At 42.1% G+C, this 15,722-nt stretch overlaps 1 protein-coding gene across 6 annotated transcripts in view; it reads left to right on the top strand.

The window, feature by feature from the left end:
- App (amyloid beta precursor protein) overlaps positions 1-15,722 on the top strand; it is a 227,010-nt gene that overhangs the window by 51,721 nt on the left and 159,567 nt on the right. For all 6 annotated transcript variants that reach the window (XM_034515230.2, XM_034515229.2, XM_034515228.2 and 3 more), the window contains exon 2: positions 4,441-4,608. In XM_034515230.2, coding sequence (XP_034371121.1) covers positions 4,441-4,608 — 168 coding nt within the window. The remainder of the gene's footprint in view (positions 1-4,440; positions 4,609-15,722) is intronic.

Below are 15,722 nucleotides of genomic sequence, written 5' to 3'. Positions count from 1 at the left end.
TTGGGGAGAAAACCTGAAGAGAATATAGGCATATAGTTTCTAGTCTAAACTCCCTTTGTTGAGCTCACAACATCATAAGGAAATTACAGGGTCGCAGTCAGGTTATTTGAAGAGCTGGGGCAAGGATCACCACTCTCTGTCAGCACATGTATTCTGCAAAACAGATGCCATTAAAATAACTTTAACCGTAAGAGGAAGGGTGGCATAGAGAAGTGTGAAAGACAGAAAAGGAAGGTCAGGCATCACACATAGAAAAATGAAGCACAATTTATTTGATAGGTTTAATTAAACACAAACAAACAAAAAATGACCAGATAGTATGACAGATGTCAAAAGGACTTGACAGATTTTAGCTGTTCCATCTGTATAATACTAGGTCTATCACTAGGCAGTCATGGATGTGTGGGGCCTCCTAGGGCCCAACAATTCTCTGCTGAGCTACTGTTAACCGTTAGGTTTCGAAAAGGGGTGAAAGGGAGGGTAACTTATTGCTATTGCTTGTGCACCAAGCTAAAGACCAACAGGTCTCTATGGCTAGTTCCAAACCCATAGCTATGCAGATGGCCCGGGCTAGCTTAAAATCAATGAGGAATAAAGCAAAACAAAGAGGCTTGAATGTGGGGAAGAGGCTTGTAGAGAGGAGAGGACGGGACAAGAGTGGGAAGAGCATTACATAGGGTCGGTGTGGTTTAGTTAGGGTCTCTATTGCTGTGAAGAGACACTAATCACCTCAGCAACTCTTATAAGAAAAGACATTTAATTGGGGCTGGCTTCCAGGTTCAGAGGTACAGTTCATTATCATCATGGCTGGAGGTATGGCGGTATACAGGCAGACACCTTGCTGGTAAAGGAGCCAAGAGCTCTACGTCTGGTTTGGCTGACAACAGGAAGGGAGAGAGTGGCACTGGGCCTGGCTTGAGTATCTGAAACCTCAAAGCCTCCTCCCAGTGAAGCACTTCCTCCGACAAGGCCACATCTTCTAATAGAGCCACTCCTGGTGACCAAGCATTCAAGTGTATGCGCCTATGGGGGCCATTCTTATTCAGACTGCCACGGGAGATGAAAGTAAGCAGAACACACCACAGATGCGTGTGAATGTGTCAAAGAACAAATTTAGTCAACTCAAAAAAAAAAAAAAAAAAAAAAAAAAAAAAACAAGAAACCAGAACCTCAAATTAATCTAATGATTGTCTGGCTGAATGCTTTGATCCCCAAATTACATCACCAACCAGTGTAGTTCTGTTGTAAATTGTGTGTGTATCTGCAGAAATGGGAGGGCTTCTTAGGCAAAAGGGAACAACAGCTGTGTCATTAGGATGTCCTAAGCTGTGGGTGGAATTGGAGGATTAGAGAAGAATTGTGACATTTCATTGTGACAGAAGCCAAAAGCAGAGACTTCTAAGGAAGAAGGACTCACATGTTGCAAATAAGCCCAGTGAGGACAGGCCTAAAGAAATCCTCCTTCCTTTTTCAGACTGGCATCATATGGAAGCCATTTGAGAGGCAAGCAGGTCAGGGTGAGAGGTGTAAATCAGGTTGGGGTGGGGGGGGCTTAAGGAACAAGTGAATGGGCCAGTGAGGTGGCTCAGCAGATAAGGGCACCAGCAAGCCTGACAACCTGAGTTTGATTCCCTGGGACCCACATGGTGGAAGAAATTGTTTCACCTGCGAGTTGTTCTTTAACCTCTGCATATTTGCCAGGGCAACTGTCCACCCCCCTTCACACACACACACCTCTTAGGCTCACATACACAAAATAAGTAAAATTTAAAAAGAAGCAAGTGAAAATATTGGCTGCCAGTGTTTAAAATCACAAGATGATGTAATGTTTGTGGCTAGTGGAAGAATATGCAGACAGACAGGGAGGAGAGGCTGGATCGGATTTACTGTGTTTCGTACATACAGGGATGGATGAGGGAAAGCCTTCATTTCTTCAAATGTTGCTGAAGGCCCTTTCTCTTATAGCACGAGCCTTAAATACACACTGACTGGTTCTTTCAGGAAGCTCCCAACCCCTTACTGTAAGAGCATAGACAGAAGTGAGGAAGTGTGTTTGTTCCTCATTTGCTGCGTTCAGCAGAAGAGTTCAGAAGCTGTTGAGGAGAAGAGCAAAATGTCTTAGTGTTTCTTGCTGTGTGACAAGTCGTCTCAAACTTAATAGCTGAAAACGACAAACAGTTCCAATTTCAGTTTCTGTGAGTAAGGAACTTAGGACTCCTTCTAGGTGGTTCTGCCTCTGGATCTCTCTTGAAGCCGCATTCTTATTGTCAGCCATGGCTGTACCCAGAGGTCATTGGTGTCATTGAAGTGTAAGTTATTTCCAAGCTTCCTGGTATGGCTCTGAAGGAGGTCTGACCTTCTTACTGTTGGGATTCATACCTGGGACAAACAGCTGAGATACACATATTTATCAGACAAAGTGGACCTGGCCTCTAGGTTCTCCCAGCATCCCTCAGTCCTTACTTAGTACAGGGCATGGTTGGCATACCCTACCTCTATGCTGAACTTTTTCCAGCCCAGGGAGGGGCTTCCCCTCCCCTGAGAAGGTCTTCCCTACCTAATCCAGATCTGTCTCTGTCTCTGTTTGTCTGTCTATCTCTCTCTCTTTCTCTCTCCCTCCTTCTTTCTCCCTCTCTTCTGCCCCTCTCCTTTCCTCCCCTCTCCCTCGCTCTCTGTGTGCACAGATACTTTCTCTTCTACCTCTTCTCTATCTCCCTCTGCATGGCCACTTCCCTGGCTTTATTCCTTGGGACCAGTGAACTCACCCAAGAGCTGCCCCACCAAAACCCACCTTTATAATTCAATTTGGCATGAATTGGCTCCTTTTGTGAGCTGAGATAACCTGTCACTTACTGTTGCCCAACAATGAATTAGCCTTAATGTCACGACCTTACTTTTGAACTTGCACATTCCCGGGGTGGTGGGTGGTTTGTTGCATAGACAAACTAATGCATTGTGGGAAGGGACTGCCCAAGGTCATGATTTCCAGGAAGCAGGCAGGATCATGGGGTCTTTCTTGGGCCTTGACTATCCCAGGAGAGAACTTGTTCTTTAAATTCTCTTTGCAGATGGAAATGCAGCCTCATGCACTTGCATTCACTAAGAGGTGGGGACCTCACCTGACCTGTGGCAGTGATGAGGCCTGGAGGAAACAAGAGGGGAAAGGATCCTGAAGTTGAAGATGAGGTTCTTTTGATAACATATTCACCAACTTCAATAGAAGTTCTGTAACTTCTTTTTGGGTAGGGATAAGATGCCAAGGTGTACTAACAGTGGAGATCTTTGGGACAGAATACGGCTCAGTGGGGACACAATAAGGTTTGCAGTGACCACAAACAAGCCTCCCATTAATCTCCACTCCAAGGATTCCCCCACAGGTGGCTGACTATGATTTGACTTTCTTTAACTTTCCTACCCTGTTATTATCTATCCACCTGCTTATTTCAGTAAAATCAGCAATATGTATATTTAGATCTATAAGATCCAGGCTTTGAAGTTTTTCAAACCCTCGGGTGAGCTGTTGAGATCAAGTTCACAGAACATTCTGTTTGGGGCACAACTTTGCATCCGGTGGACAATGAGACTTCCAGTTTCCTGGCATTGGTGGGAGATGGCAAGGGCCTCCTGTGGAAGAGTTGAGGGGTGGCAGCATGGAAGGGGTGGCAGCATGGAAGGGGTGGCAGCATGGAAGGGAGGTTTTGTTTGTTTGTATGTATATTTTGTTTTATTTCAAAATGGTTAATTCTCCAGTGGAATTTTCTAACAAAAACTCATACAAACTGGCATAGTGGTCACATGCCTGTAATCTCAGGACTCAGGAGGCACAGGCACGTGATCTCTGAGTTTGAAGTCAAGCTGATCTACACAGTGAATTCCAGGCCAGCCAGGGCTATACAATGGATTCTATAGCAGCTAAGGCTACACAGAGAGGCCCTGTTTTGAAATAAAACAAGACATTAAAACAAACAAAAACTCGCTCCGATGTAGCCACAGGCTCAGCAGTGAGGCGCTCTGATAACATCTTGCTGTTAGTGTTGAGAAGTGGCACACACTGTCACCCCAGTTTAAGCCTAGTCATCCAGCAGGGACTGGCATTGTGCTGTGTGCGAGCAGCTGCAGATTATGAGACTGTGGATTCTTCCACAGGGATTATATTTATGTTAGAAGCTCAGCAGATATTGCAAAATCTTCTATGGGAAAACCAAAGGATTTTTGAATGAGCAAATGTCCTTCAATATTCTTAATGCCTTCCTTTAAATACTCTGTTAGAGAACACGCCGTCTTCCATAGGTTATTTTCCAAGTCTGTAGCACGTATACTACTCAACCCAACAATGCTGATGCAGGGTTGCTGTGTGACAGAAGGTCACTAGCTGTCACCATGTTTTCTGTTCTTCATGGAGCTGAGGATTCTGTCACTAACTAGGACTTACTCTTTTAGGTCCCCACTGATGGCAATGCCGGACTGCTGGCAGAACCCCAGATCGCCATGTTCTGTGGGAAACTCAACATGCACATGAATGTGCAGAATGGAAAGTGGGAGTCAGACCCATCAGGGACCAAAACCTGCATTGGCACCAAGGAGGGAATCCTGCAGTACTGCCAAGAGGTAAGTCCTGAATGGTGGCTCACCAGCATCCATTAAAAGTATTAATTCTTATATCTTATATGTATATTTTCTTTCATAATAAAAATCTTGGTTCTTAATGATCCACCGTACCCTTAATACAGTCTTTTCTTTACCCTCCAGTTCGCACAGTTACATTTTGTGCTGTGTTCTGATCATCAATAAACTGGGCAAAATTTTAAGTTTTCATAGTTTAATATATTCTGCTGTGGCTATTAATAAAGGAAGTTAAAAATGCTAGATTTAATTTTTTTTTTTGCTCAACCATTTTGATATATTTTAGTACACTTATAACTTGATATTTTTCTAGCTTTTCTCTCCTGTAATATTGTATCTTTGAAATAAACATCCGTGCTGATAACTCTAGAAAATACACAAAAGGTCACTTCCACTTCATCCCTTGATGCACATTTTTATTCTTTAAAACATATGATTTTATTTCATGTATATGGATGTTTTGCCTGTGTACATGTCTGCACACCACGTGTGAGGGTAATGCCCAAGGAGGCTCCAGAAGAGGTTGTCACATCTCTTGGGACTGGAGTTACTAAAGTCTAGTTATGAGTTTTCATATGGGGATTGGCAGGGAGGATTGAGGTTTCCTTTTCTGAGATGCTTGGGTTCAGAGTATTTTGGATTTTGTAGAATTTGGAGTATTTGAAAGGTCATGTTGAGCTGCTTTGTGGATGGGACCCAAGTGACCATGAAATTCTTATCTATTTCCCCATATACCTCACATACACAACCTGAAGATCATTTTATGTGGTTATTTTAGTTTGGGCTCCTTTGGGGCTGCAGCCTGTCACATGAGATCAGATAGGAATTTTCCACATATAGATTCAGAGCAGTTCTCAAAATGTGGCCAATTTTGGAACATTTCATATGTTTGGACCAGAGATGCTCAGTTTTCATTTAATTTTCCTTTCTCACCAGCTTTTCTGAAAGTAATCAACAGTTGTCAAGCACTTGTCCTATCACTATATGCCATTAGAAGGAAGCTAGCTCTTCATGTAGCTACCTGTCTGTACCCTAAGTTTACCATGATTCCAAAGTGCTAACAGTGACCGACTATTCCAGTTGACTTCAGCAGAAGCCAGAAGAAAGGCTGGACACACGCTTTGTCCATGATGTTGACTTCTGTCTTTTTATGGTGCCTGTGAATCATCACGTAAACTTGTGTTTTCCATAACATGTTTAAAAACATGTTTTTAAGCCTATGAATATTGGTCCTACAAAAATTATTTTCCTTGACTCTGGAAACAGCCCTCACTTCCTGCTGCAGTTAGCCCAGTCATGCCTGGGTAACTTCATTTTCTGTTTTAGTCTGTGGTTTGTGCAGGGATAGGCCACAGAGTGGTTCTTTCCACTCCAGACTACCTGCTTGCGGGTAGCCGTCGGGGAGGAGCAGGGGAAAGCCTTTTGGCTAATTTCTTCTTTTTTTGCAGCTAATGTAGCTTTCACCTGCATTTTCTCATCGCCTGCAGTCCACTGGACAAGAAAGGGCTAATATATCAAGGGTTTGTGAGCCATTTTAATGAATTGGGTCTGCATTGTATAACAAGGAAAAGTCACTGAAGCCACTCATTGGCTTAATTTTTGAAGAAGAGGAGGGACTAAGTTGAGATTTCAGTCAGCCCTATTGTGTATATCACTATAGAACATTCCAGACACCTGGTCCCAAGCCCATGTGGTGGAGTCTCCAGTCCCTGTGGTTTTTGTACAGCCTGAGCACTTGAAATGTGGCCAGTTAAATCTGTACTATTCAGATAAATGCCATGTTTCAGAAATGTCATATCAATAAAGACATAAAACATAGGTTTCATTTTGGCATAGTTATGCTCTAATTGTATTTTGAGAGAAAAGTTTTATTTTAACAGGAAGGGTGATCAATGTAGGAGGAGGTAAGGTGGGAGGAGTAAGGAGAGGAGGAGGAGGAGTAAGGAGAGGAGAAGGAGTAAGGAGAGGAAGAGGAGGAGTAAGGAGAGGAAGAGGAGGAGTAAGGAGAGGAGGAGGAGGAGTAAGGAGAGGAGGAGGAGGAAGAGTAAGGAGAGGAGGAGGAGTAAGGAGAGGAAGAGGAGGAGTAAGGAGAGAAGAGGAGGAGTAAGGAGAGGAAGAGGAGTAAGGAGAGGAGGAGGAGTAAGGAGAGGAAGAGGAGTAAGGAGAGGAGGAGGACTGAGGAAGAGAGAGAGAGAGAGAGAGAAAGAGAGAGAGAGAGAGAGAGAAACAAACATGGAGGCAGATGTTGAGTGTCTCCACCAGTCAAAGATAGTTGATATATCTAGGTTGGGTATTGGGTTAGACTTGTGATTGAGCATTACCAAACTTACAAAGCCCTTGAATAACATTTTAAAAAAATGTATAAAAGCAAAAGGGAAAAGGGGGCATGGGATAGGGGTTTTCTAGGGAGGGAAAATGGGGAAAGGGGATGGCATCTGAAATGTAAATAAAATATAAAAAGAAAGAAAGAAACAAAGAAAGAAAGAAAGAAAGAAAGAAAGAAAGAAAGAAAGGAAGAAAGAAAGGAAGAAAGAAAGAAAGCTCTGAAAAAAGCAATTTCTTAAGCAGAGACAAATGTTTATATCATTAAATTCTCATTGTAGCTCAGTGGCTAAAATCACCATATTATATTAATATATTATATTGTATTATATTATAATATGTTATATGTAAATTCTATGTAACAAAGTTGTGTTGGCTAATGTCATTATTTTAAAGTACATTCATTCACCTAGGAGATCAGCCACCACTGAGAATAGCTTTAAAGGAGTTTCTAAGTTGTGTTCAATAACTGTATGTAGATGACATCATTCCATTGACTTGTATCCCAAACTGAATAAAAAAAGAAATCAACTGGGTGAAAAAAAAAAATCACATTGTTCAAACTGGGTGTGGCTGCTCTCTCCTGTAATCCTTACACTTGTAAATCGGATCCTTGACTATATAATGAGATGATGTCGTTTACAAAAGCACAAATTAGGAAGATAGAGAGATGGCATAGCAACTTAGACCACTTGTGGCTCTCTCAAAACATGCAGGTTCCCAGCACCCACATGGTGGCTCAGAACTATGGATAACTCTAGTTCCTGGAATTTGGATACCCTCTTATGGATTGCATGGGCAACAGGCACACCTGTGGTACACTTACATACATGTGGGCAAATCACACATGATATAAAATAAATAAATATAAATTAGGATTTTTAAAAGAAAAAAAATAATCTTACTAGAATATTGTAATGCATGGAGATTATGTAAGAGCCAGTGCCTTCCTCTTTGAAACACCCGCCTTTGGCTGCTAAGATGCCCTCCACATAGTCCCACTTCTTAACACAAGAGGAGCACAGCTCAAGGCTCAAGGTGACAGGGCAGAGGTGATGATGTCATCACTTGAAATCCATTTTTATTCTTAACAAAGCATCAGCCCGAGGGCTAAGTGCTTCTGTTCCTTTTACCCACTTAGTGATGCTTCTGGAAAGGAGCCTGGAAATATAGACCTTGGGGAACTGCACCATTTAAGGGGAACAAAGAGACACTATGAAGTGGCCAGAGACAGGACAAGAACTGGCATGTGTCATGTGCTGGGAGACAAGCAAAGTTAATTGCTAAACAGAGAAAATGATGAGACCAAAAGTATGGTCAAAAGTGAGAGCGACTGAAGTGTAATTATTAACAAGGTCAGTATGCCCCTCCATGAAAACTGACCACACCGTGTGCCAAAAGCAGGTCTTCAGTGCACTGGGTAAGGGGAGAAGAGTGTAAGGTTTTCAAACTGGCCTGGGTTGACTTGGATAGGCGGCGTTAAGTTCTTAGCACATTTCAGTTGCATGGCTGTGAATAGGAATCTCTGTCGTTATTTTCATAGGATAGGAAACATTAGCATTGCTCACAGTGTCTGTGCCCATAGACCTGTAAAATCAGCATTCATCGCTAACTGGTCAGAGAAACGTATGCCTCAAATCAAATCGTTTCTTCTACTACCTTTGGGTACTGAACAGCCACATCTATCTGCCTTTGAAGAATAGTTGTCTTTTCTTCCTTTCTTCCTTACTTTCTTCTTTCTCGGAGAAAATTAATTTTGACAAATATAAGGACATTACTGATAGTAGAGACAGGTCTAATTGCTGTAAGTCTGACATGATCAAGCAGTGAAAATAAATTGTATTCTGAGAAAACCTGAGGCAAATGGAGGCAAAGGAAACCATCTTTGCTTTAGTATTTATTTATTTATTGTTTGTTTGGTTGGTTGGTTGGTTTTCTGCTTTTTAATGAGGGCAATTTAAGTCATAGGAGACTAAAGCAAAGTCATGGGAAGAGTAGTTGTCTATCATAAGACTCAGGTGTCTGCATAGAAAGGAGGCTAAGAATTGCATTAGATACAGCTATGCTAAGGCAAGCGGATTACAAATCAGAGGCCATACTAGGCCATACCATAAAATTCTGTGTGCAAGATGGAGTAGGGTGAGCCAGAAGATCTGAAGGTGGAAGGAGACTCCGCTCACTCTGGTGAGTTTTGGAAATGGCAAAGAATGATCCTTTTTTCCAATCAAGATTTAACTAGGTAGGCTCTGTTGCCCAGAGACAAAATCAATGGAACAGCTTGTGTGTGTGTGTGTGTGTGTGTGTGTGTGTGTGTGTGTGTGTGTGTGTGTGTGTAGAAGGGTTTCTCTTACTTAGAGAAAAATCCTATGGTGACTGCAACTTACAAAGGTAGGAAGCAGGAGTAGATCTCTGAGTGTTGGAACTAGGACTATTACTGAGTCCTACTTCTGTTAATGCCGTTCTTTGTCCCTGAGTTTGCTTCTTTCCTGACGCTGAGATGAGTGCCCCTTGGGGCTCAGGAAGGTCGGAAGCTGGCAGTCAGTGCTTCTGGGAGTGGCATCCCAACTTTGTTTTCCATTGTGTATTGTAATTCCAGGGAGAAGGAATAATTCTGAGTGGCTTCAAGTTGACCACACAAGGATTTGGCACTTGAACCAGGGTACTTACCCATGTGGCTCTGTGGTCTGGCAGCCCACAAGGCATAGAAGAATGGCTGCTAACAGAAGAGGGAGAGGAATGCACAAGGCCAAACAGAATGACTGTGGCCCTGTGTACAGTGGCCACAGAGCCTGGTAGTTGTTTTGCCTGGGAAAACTGGCTGGGACAACTGGCTGGAATCCACTTTGGGTCTTGACTTTAACTAGCACCGAGAAAATGGCAGAGTGGGTGGAGATGACAATTTGGGGGTCGTTCAATAGAGTTTGACATTGCCTATGAGATATTTTATTAGTGTTTTAGGGTCTCTATGCTACTCCCCGCATTGAAGCTACTCCTGGTATTTTTAATAAATAGCTCTCATTTATAGATCTGATTGTGTGTGTGTGTGTGTGTGTGTGTGTGTGTGTGTGTGTGTGTGTATGTGTGTGTGTTTTGCTAGAGCACATTTCTTTGCTTTTATTCCTCTTTTAACTTTGTGTTTATATATTAAATGGCATTGATTGACTCATTGTTTGGAATGAGAAGGAAAATAATACTCAACAATTTTTGCTAAATTATAATATTTTTCTATTTTTTAAGTTAGAGTATTAAGGTCTGTTCTGTTGCAGTAATTCCCATGCCAGAGGTTCTTTTCAACAGGACTTGTTTAGAGTCAATGCTTTCAGCCATATTCTAATTCCTGTATTACTTATTAGGCTATTACTATTATGATTATTTTGGTGACTTTTGCCTTAATTAGTCGTTTGCAATGATTTTGCTTACTACCATGAAGGTGGTCTTCTTTTTGCCATGTCTCATCTCACAGATTTCTTTTAAAAATTATGCAGAGGCCTGTGGAGATGTCTTGACAGGTGAAGTGCTTGCCTTGCAAGCATGAGGCCAGAGTTCTACCCCCAGAACTTATTGTAGAAAAAGCTAATTAGATGTAGAGTGCAATTATAACCCTAATGTTGGGGAGCCAGAAACAGGCAACTGGTCAACCTATCTTACTTGGAGCATTCTAGGCACGTGGGAAACCCTTCTCAAAGGGAAAAACAATTAAAAACTGAACGGCATGTGATGCTTGACACCCAAAGTTGTCCTTTAGCCACCATACATGAACATATGTGTTATACTGTGTGCGCACACACACACAAACACACACAAATACATAGAAACTATTTCTACTCATTACCAGTAACAGGACTAAACAGTTAATAGTTTTGTTGTCTCCTAATAATGGTGAATTTATTTTGTGCATGGAATTTAACCTCTCAAGACTAAAGCACAGATGTTTTAGAAGCAGTCTGCTGAGTCAGAGATGCAGCTGTTAGCAGTCTGAGCTTAGTGCAGACAGGAGGAGCTGAACTCATGACTATACCCTCATTGTGACCTTTTGCTAACCAATTGCGCTTTCTAGATAAACATGTCTGTAAACGATGCCTTTAACTGTTTGCTGGTGCTTAGCCCAGGGTTGTGTCTTCATATTGATTCTTTGGTGAGGAATTAGCTAGTTCATGTCTTCTGATCTCTCTCACTCTCCTTAGCTTATCTTCCCTGCTCCTGACTTGCATTGGAAGTCTATAACAGTGGCATTTCTGTCCCTGTGGTTCCTTTGGTGCTATCCTTGGTCAAGGAAAAGACTTAGGAGAAACAGTAATAGTTGAATATTTCACCTCTACTCCTGGTACACATAAGACCTTATGGAGTTTGATTGAGAAAATAGTTTTGACTGTATGGACTAATTTGCATGTTTGTTTTAGCCACGCATTTGCCAGGTCTTCCAAATGCTTGGTGCGTATATATTTCCTTCTGTTCCCAGTCATAGGGGTTTTTCTTTTACACATTCATTGTTGAAGTGCATGCCCTTCTTTTTATTTGTATGCTTTTTATTAGCTCCATGTAGAATTTTCCTTCAGTTCCTAATCAAGTGCATATTGAGTACTGTTAATCAACTAAACAGTTCTGCATTCCCCAAAGTTCATAGGTTAGGCCAACTGTCCATGGATAGAGTTTTTGAGACACAGTCTTGTTTTGGAGACATAGTCTTTCAGAGATGACTAGTATGGATGACATCAGGAGGGCAGAACCATCTGGGTGGTATTGATGCCCTTACAGAAACAGGGAAGAACCAGCTGTCTTTACTTCCTCCTACAAAGGGGTCATGTGAGGATGCAGTGAGAAAATAGGAAAAAAGTCCTCACCAGCATCATGGTACCTTGGTCTTGTCACCTTCCTGAACTGTAACAAAATACATTGTTTGAATTGCCCAGGGCGTGGTATTTTACTGTACTATGTCAGCCAGGACCCCATTATGTCTCCTGTAGGCACAGGCACTACATGAAACCCATGGTGCTGCAGAGAGTGATGTTTCTAGAATCATGATTCACAAAGCATTTTGTCTGACAACCTAAGCATGTTGGTCACCATTTGGTAATGCTTGTGGATGGCTTTGTTGGCATGAGGCTGAAGTAGGATGGGCAGAGGCATCCTTCTCTGTCCTGAGAGAGCCTCCCCTACAGGAACACCTCTGGTTTCTGTCTGAAGGACCATTTCTTTTTACTGTTAACTGTTTTAAAGTTGTTAGACAAGAGTCATGGGATTGCACAGATTTGCCCTCATTTTATTTACCCAAGAAAATTGCAAGCGCTATGATAGACCTATATCATATGTAAAGAGGGTAATATGGAGTATAGCTTTAAATGCTCACTTTGAACACATTGATAAGTGATCACTCTCGATGCAGTTAATATTGCCTGTGACTCTTTGATGGAGGAAAAACAGTGTTTTCTATGGTCTATACTAGATGTAGAGTGCTGACATTATGGAGAAAAAAAAACTTGAATGTAGCTTCACTAATTTAACTACATAACAACACCCATTTGCCCTAATAACCTGCTGGAACACCAAAAAAAAAAAAATGTTATGGCTGAAGAAATGTCAAAATAGAAAAAGTCTCAGAGAAACAAATATTATGTATTTTCTATATGTGGCTCCTAGGCATTGTACAGATACATAAAATCATGTCTGTCTGTATGACATGACAGTAGCATGAAATGTCTAGGGGAACAAGATGGGGTCAGAGGGGTGGTATAGAGTAGGGTAGGGGACAATATGGAGGGAAATATTTTCATTGTGCTGTATAAACTTGTGTGAGAGCTCTTTATGTATCAGAGTGCCATGTACAGTGGATGGACACACTCAAAGATGTAAAAATATTAAAAATAAAAGAGATCAAGGCTCGGGGTGATATCCTCTTGAAGAACATTAAAGCTCGGGGACAGAAAATGAGATTTGTTAGGTTTCATTGCACAGCTTTCAGGTGAGATGAGATTTTTGAAAAACATGTTGTTTCATTTACACCAAAGGCTGAACACATCCTGCACAGGATTTAACTACATAACAGGTTCTACGTCTCAGGACCTTATTTCTTAACATTTAAGCCAGGCAAACCTGGCCAGTGTAGCTAAAGACCACCATGGATAGGGCTTCGTGTCAGGTGATGCCTCTCCTGGCTCACAAGGGGTGCAAACATGCTCTATTCCATCAGATTGAGAATAACATCTAGAAAATGGAGCCAGTGGGATGTGGCATGGAGGGTCTTGATGGTGATGTGGAGACTTGGGGTCCACAGCTTGAGAGGTGGAAGCCAAGGGTTGTGTTAGTATGAGTACTTTTGGTGGGACAGTTCAGTAAAGTAGTGTGTTTCGAAGGGAGGGCTGACGGGGGAGGGAATTTATTTTATAAGTAGAGGTGGGGAAATGAATGTGAACGATCATCCATCCTCTGAATTCTATCAGTGATCCCATGATGCACTACATGAAATACTGTGATTCAGGGCAATCCGCGAACAATGCCTGTCCTGTCTCAGAGTCCTTACATTCATAACTGGGACAGGCAGATGTTTAAAAAAAAACCGAAAACCAAAAAACAAAAAACAGTTGTTGAGAAGCCATATACAGCCTTGATCCTCCTCTGTCCCAATCTGGTCTTAAGCATACAGGATTCTTGCTAGGCAAGGCTTCCTAAAGGTGGGGTTGGCTCTTCGAGCATCCTCTTGGAGCCAGCCTGTGAAGGCTGCTGAGGATGGGAAAAGTCTCAAGTGTAGGCAGTCAGATGGACGCACTCGGCTGTGTTCATTTCCTCTACTATTACATCAGTGGCACATTCTTAAGTAAGTTCTTTCCATTGATAACAACGTCTGTGATTTCTTAAACCTTGTTCCTCTACATGAGCGCTTGCTTTGGGATTCACAGGCCTTTGAAACAAAGGAATCCAGTGCAGACACAAAAGAGAAAACGCTGGCTATGTGAATTGAACACAGCTCTTTTCTTTCCCCAACTTTCTTTTCTAAAATTTATTATATAACCCAACATGGGATTTCTGGGAAGTGTTATTTCTCTGTTTGTTGTCATTCTTCCTTAATTTGAAACAAAATTGTTAAAGGGCAAAAACAGATTGACCCTGTCAATCCAACTGTCTCTCTCAGGGTTGCCCTACTTTGCTCTTTGCCTCTGTGATAAACAAAGAGCAAAAGAAACTTGGTGAGTAAAGGGTTTATTTCAGTTTCCAGGCTACAGTCCATCACTGAGGGAAACTAAGGCAGAAGGAGCGTAAGGCAAGAATTGAGAGGTAAAAACTAAAGCAGATCTGAGTCACGGAGAGTACAGGTTGCTGGCTGTCTTGCTCCAGGCTCATGTTTAGCCATCTTTCTTATCCAGCCCAGGCCTACCTGCCTCGGCATGGTACTGCCCACAGTTCCAGGGTCCTCCTGTATCAATTAACAATGAAGAAGATGCCCACAGACATGCCTTCAGGCCAGTGTGATGGAGGCACATCTTTAGTGGAAGGTCCTTCTTCTCAAGTTCTGTTGGTTTCAAATGGAGAGCAGGAGCTAACTATGGCAAGCGTGCATTCTATATACTGTTGTTTCGCTCTGGTTACCCTCTGGCTTTGTATGCTCAGAATTAACCCACAGATCATAAGCATCATGGTTATGATTTTTAAAACGTCTAATAATTCATGTTAAGTAAAGCAGTTTTTTTTAATAGATGGATCATAATTTCTGTATACGAGGACGGGTATATGTTAAGCATTGGTGGTCTATTTGGATTCAAGGATTGCTTGGAACTTAGGGCTAAAAGAGATGAAGTCAGTCTAAATACTGTAACATAAAAGTTATAGTGAAAGTATGTGTCTTAAATAGTAAGCCTTCTGCTGCTATGATAAAAAGACTGACCAAATCTAACTAGAGGAAGACAGGGCATATTTCATATTATACTTCCAGTTCACAATCTTTCCACTGAGGAAAGTCAGGGCAGGCACTTCAGTAGAAAGTGAAGCAGAAACCACAGAGTATCACTGTTTGCTGGCATGCTTCAGTCAACTTTCTTATACAACCCAGGACCTCCTTCCTAACTGGGATTGCAACACTCACATCAATCAACATTCAAGACAGTTCCCCACAGACATGACTATAGACCAATCAGTCAGGCCTGGGCAATCCCCTCAGCCAGCCTCCCTCTTCTCCAGTGACTCTCAGTTGTGTCAAGTTAGCAATAAGAACTGACAGAGAGAAATCTGATGTATGAACGAGGCCACGTGTGTACACATCTGTCTATGCCTTTCACATCTGCGTGAAACAAACGTGTGCCTCACACATTTGGCACCCCCTATTTGCTTTTACTATGATCGTTTTGGAAAGCAAGGGCATGTCGGCCACACCAGGCTCCTTCGCATCTTCCCTCACTGAGTGTGAATGTGTGGATAGAACAACATATTAATATGCAGTGTCAGATGCAGAATTGGACCAAATGGTTTGGAAACACCCTCTTGCTTGCAGCGTTTTGCCTTCTGCCTCATGTAAGGCATCCTTGTGAGAACAGGCCCACTCTGCTCCCCTCCCCAACATTGCAGAAGTGTTTCATCAGCTGCCTGTGCCTCTCAGCACCTCATTAAGTCGTGAGCAGAGGCCGATTTTCAGCTTCCATTTCTCTTTCTCAACTAAATTAGATGTTCTGTTTTCTATATCCCCCTTCTCATTAGCAGAATCGAGGCAGAAAACAATTTAAGATGCAATTTTTCATCAGGTTTTAGAAACTTTAAAGTGTGTCATTTAAATCTAGAAATTATTCTCTTCC

Source organism: Arvicanthis niloticus, chromosome 12 (genome assembly GCF_011762505.2).
Source record: "Arvicanthis niloticus isolate mArvNil1 chromosome 12, mArvNil1.pat.X, whole genome shotgun sequence".
NCBI classification, from domain to species: domain Eukaryota; kingdom Metazoa; phylum Chordata; class Mammalia; order Rodentia; family Muridae; genus Arvicanthis; species Arvicanthis niloticus.
This window is presented reverse-complemented; position numbering and strand designations above follow the sequence as displayed.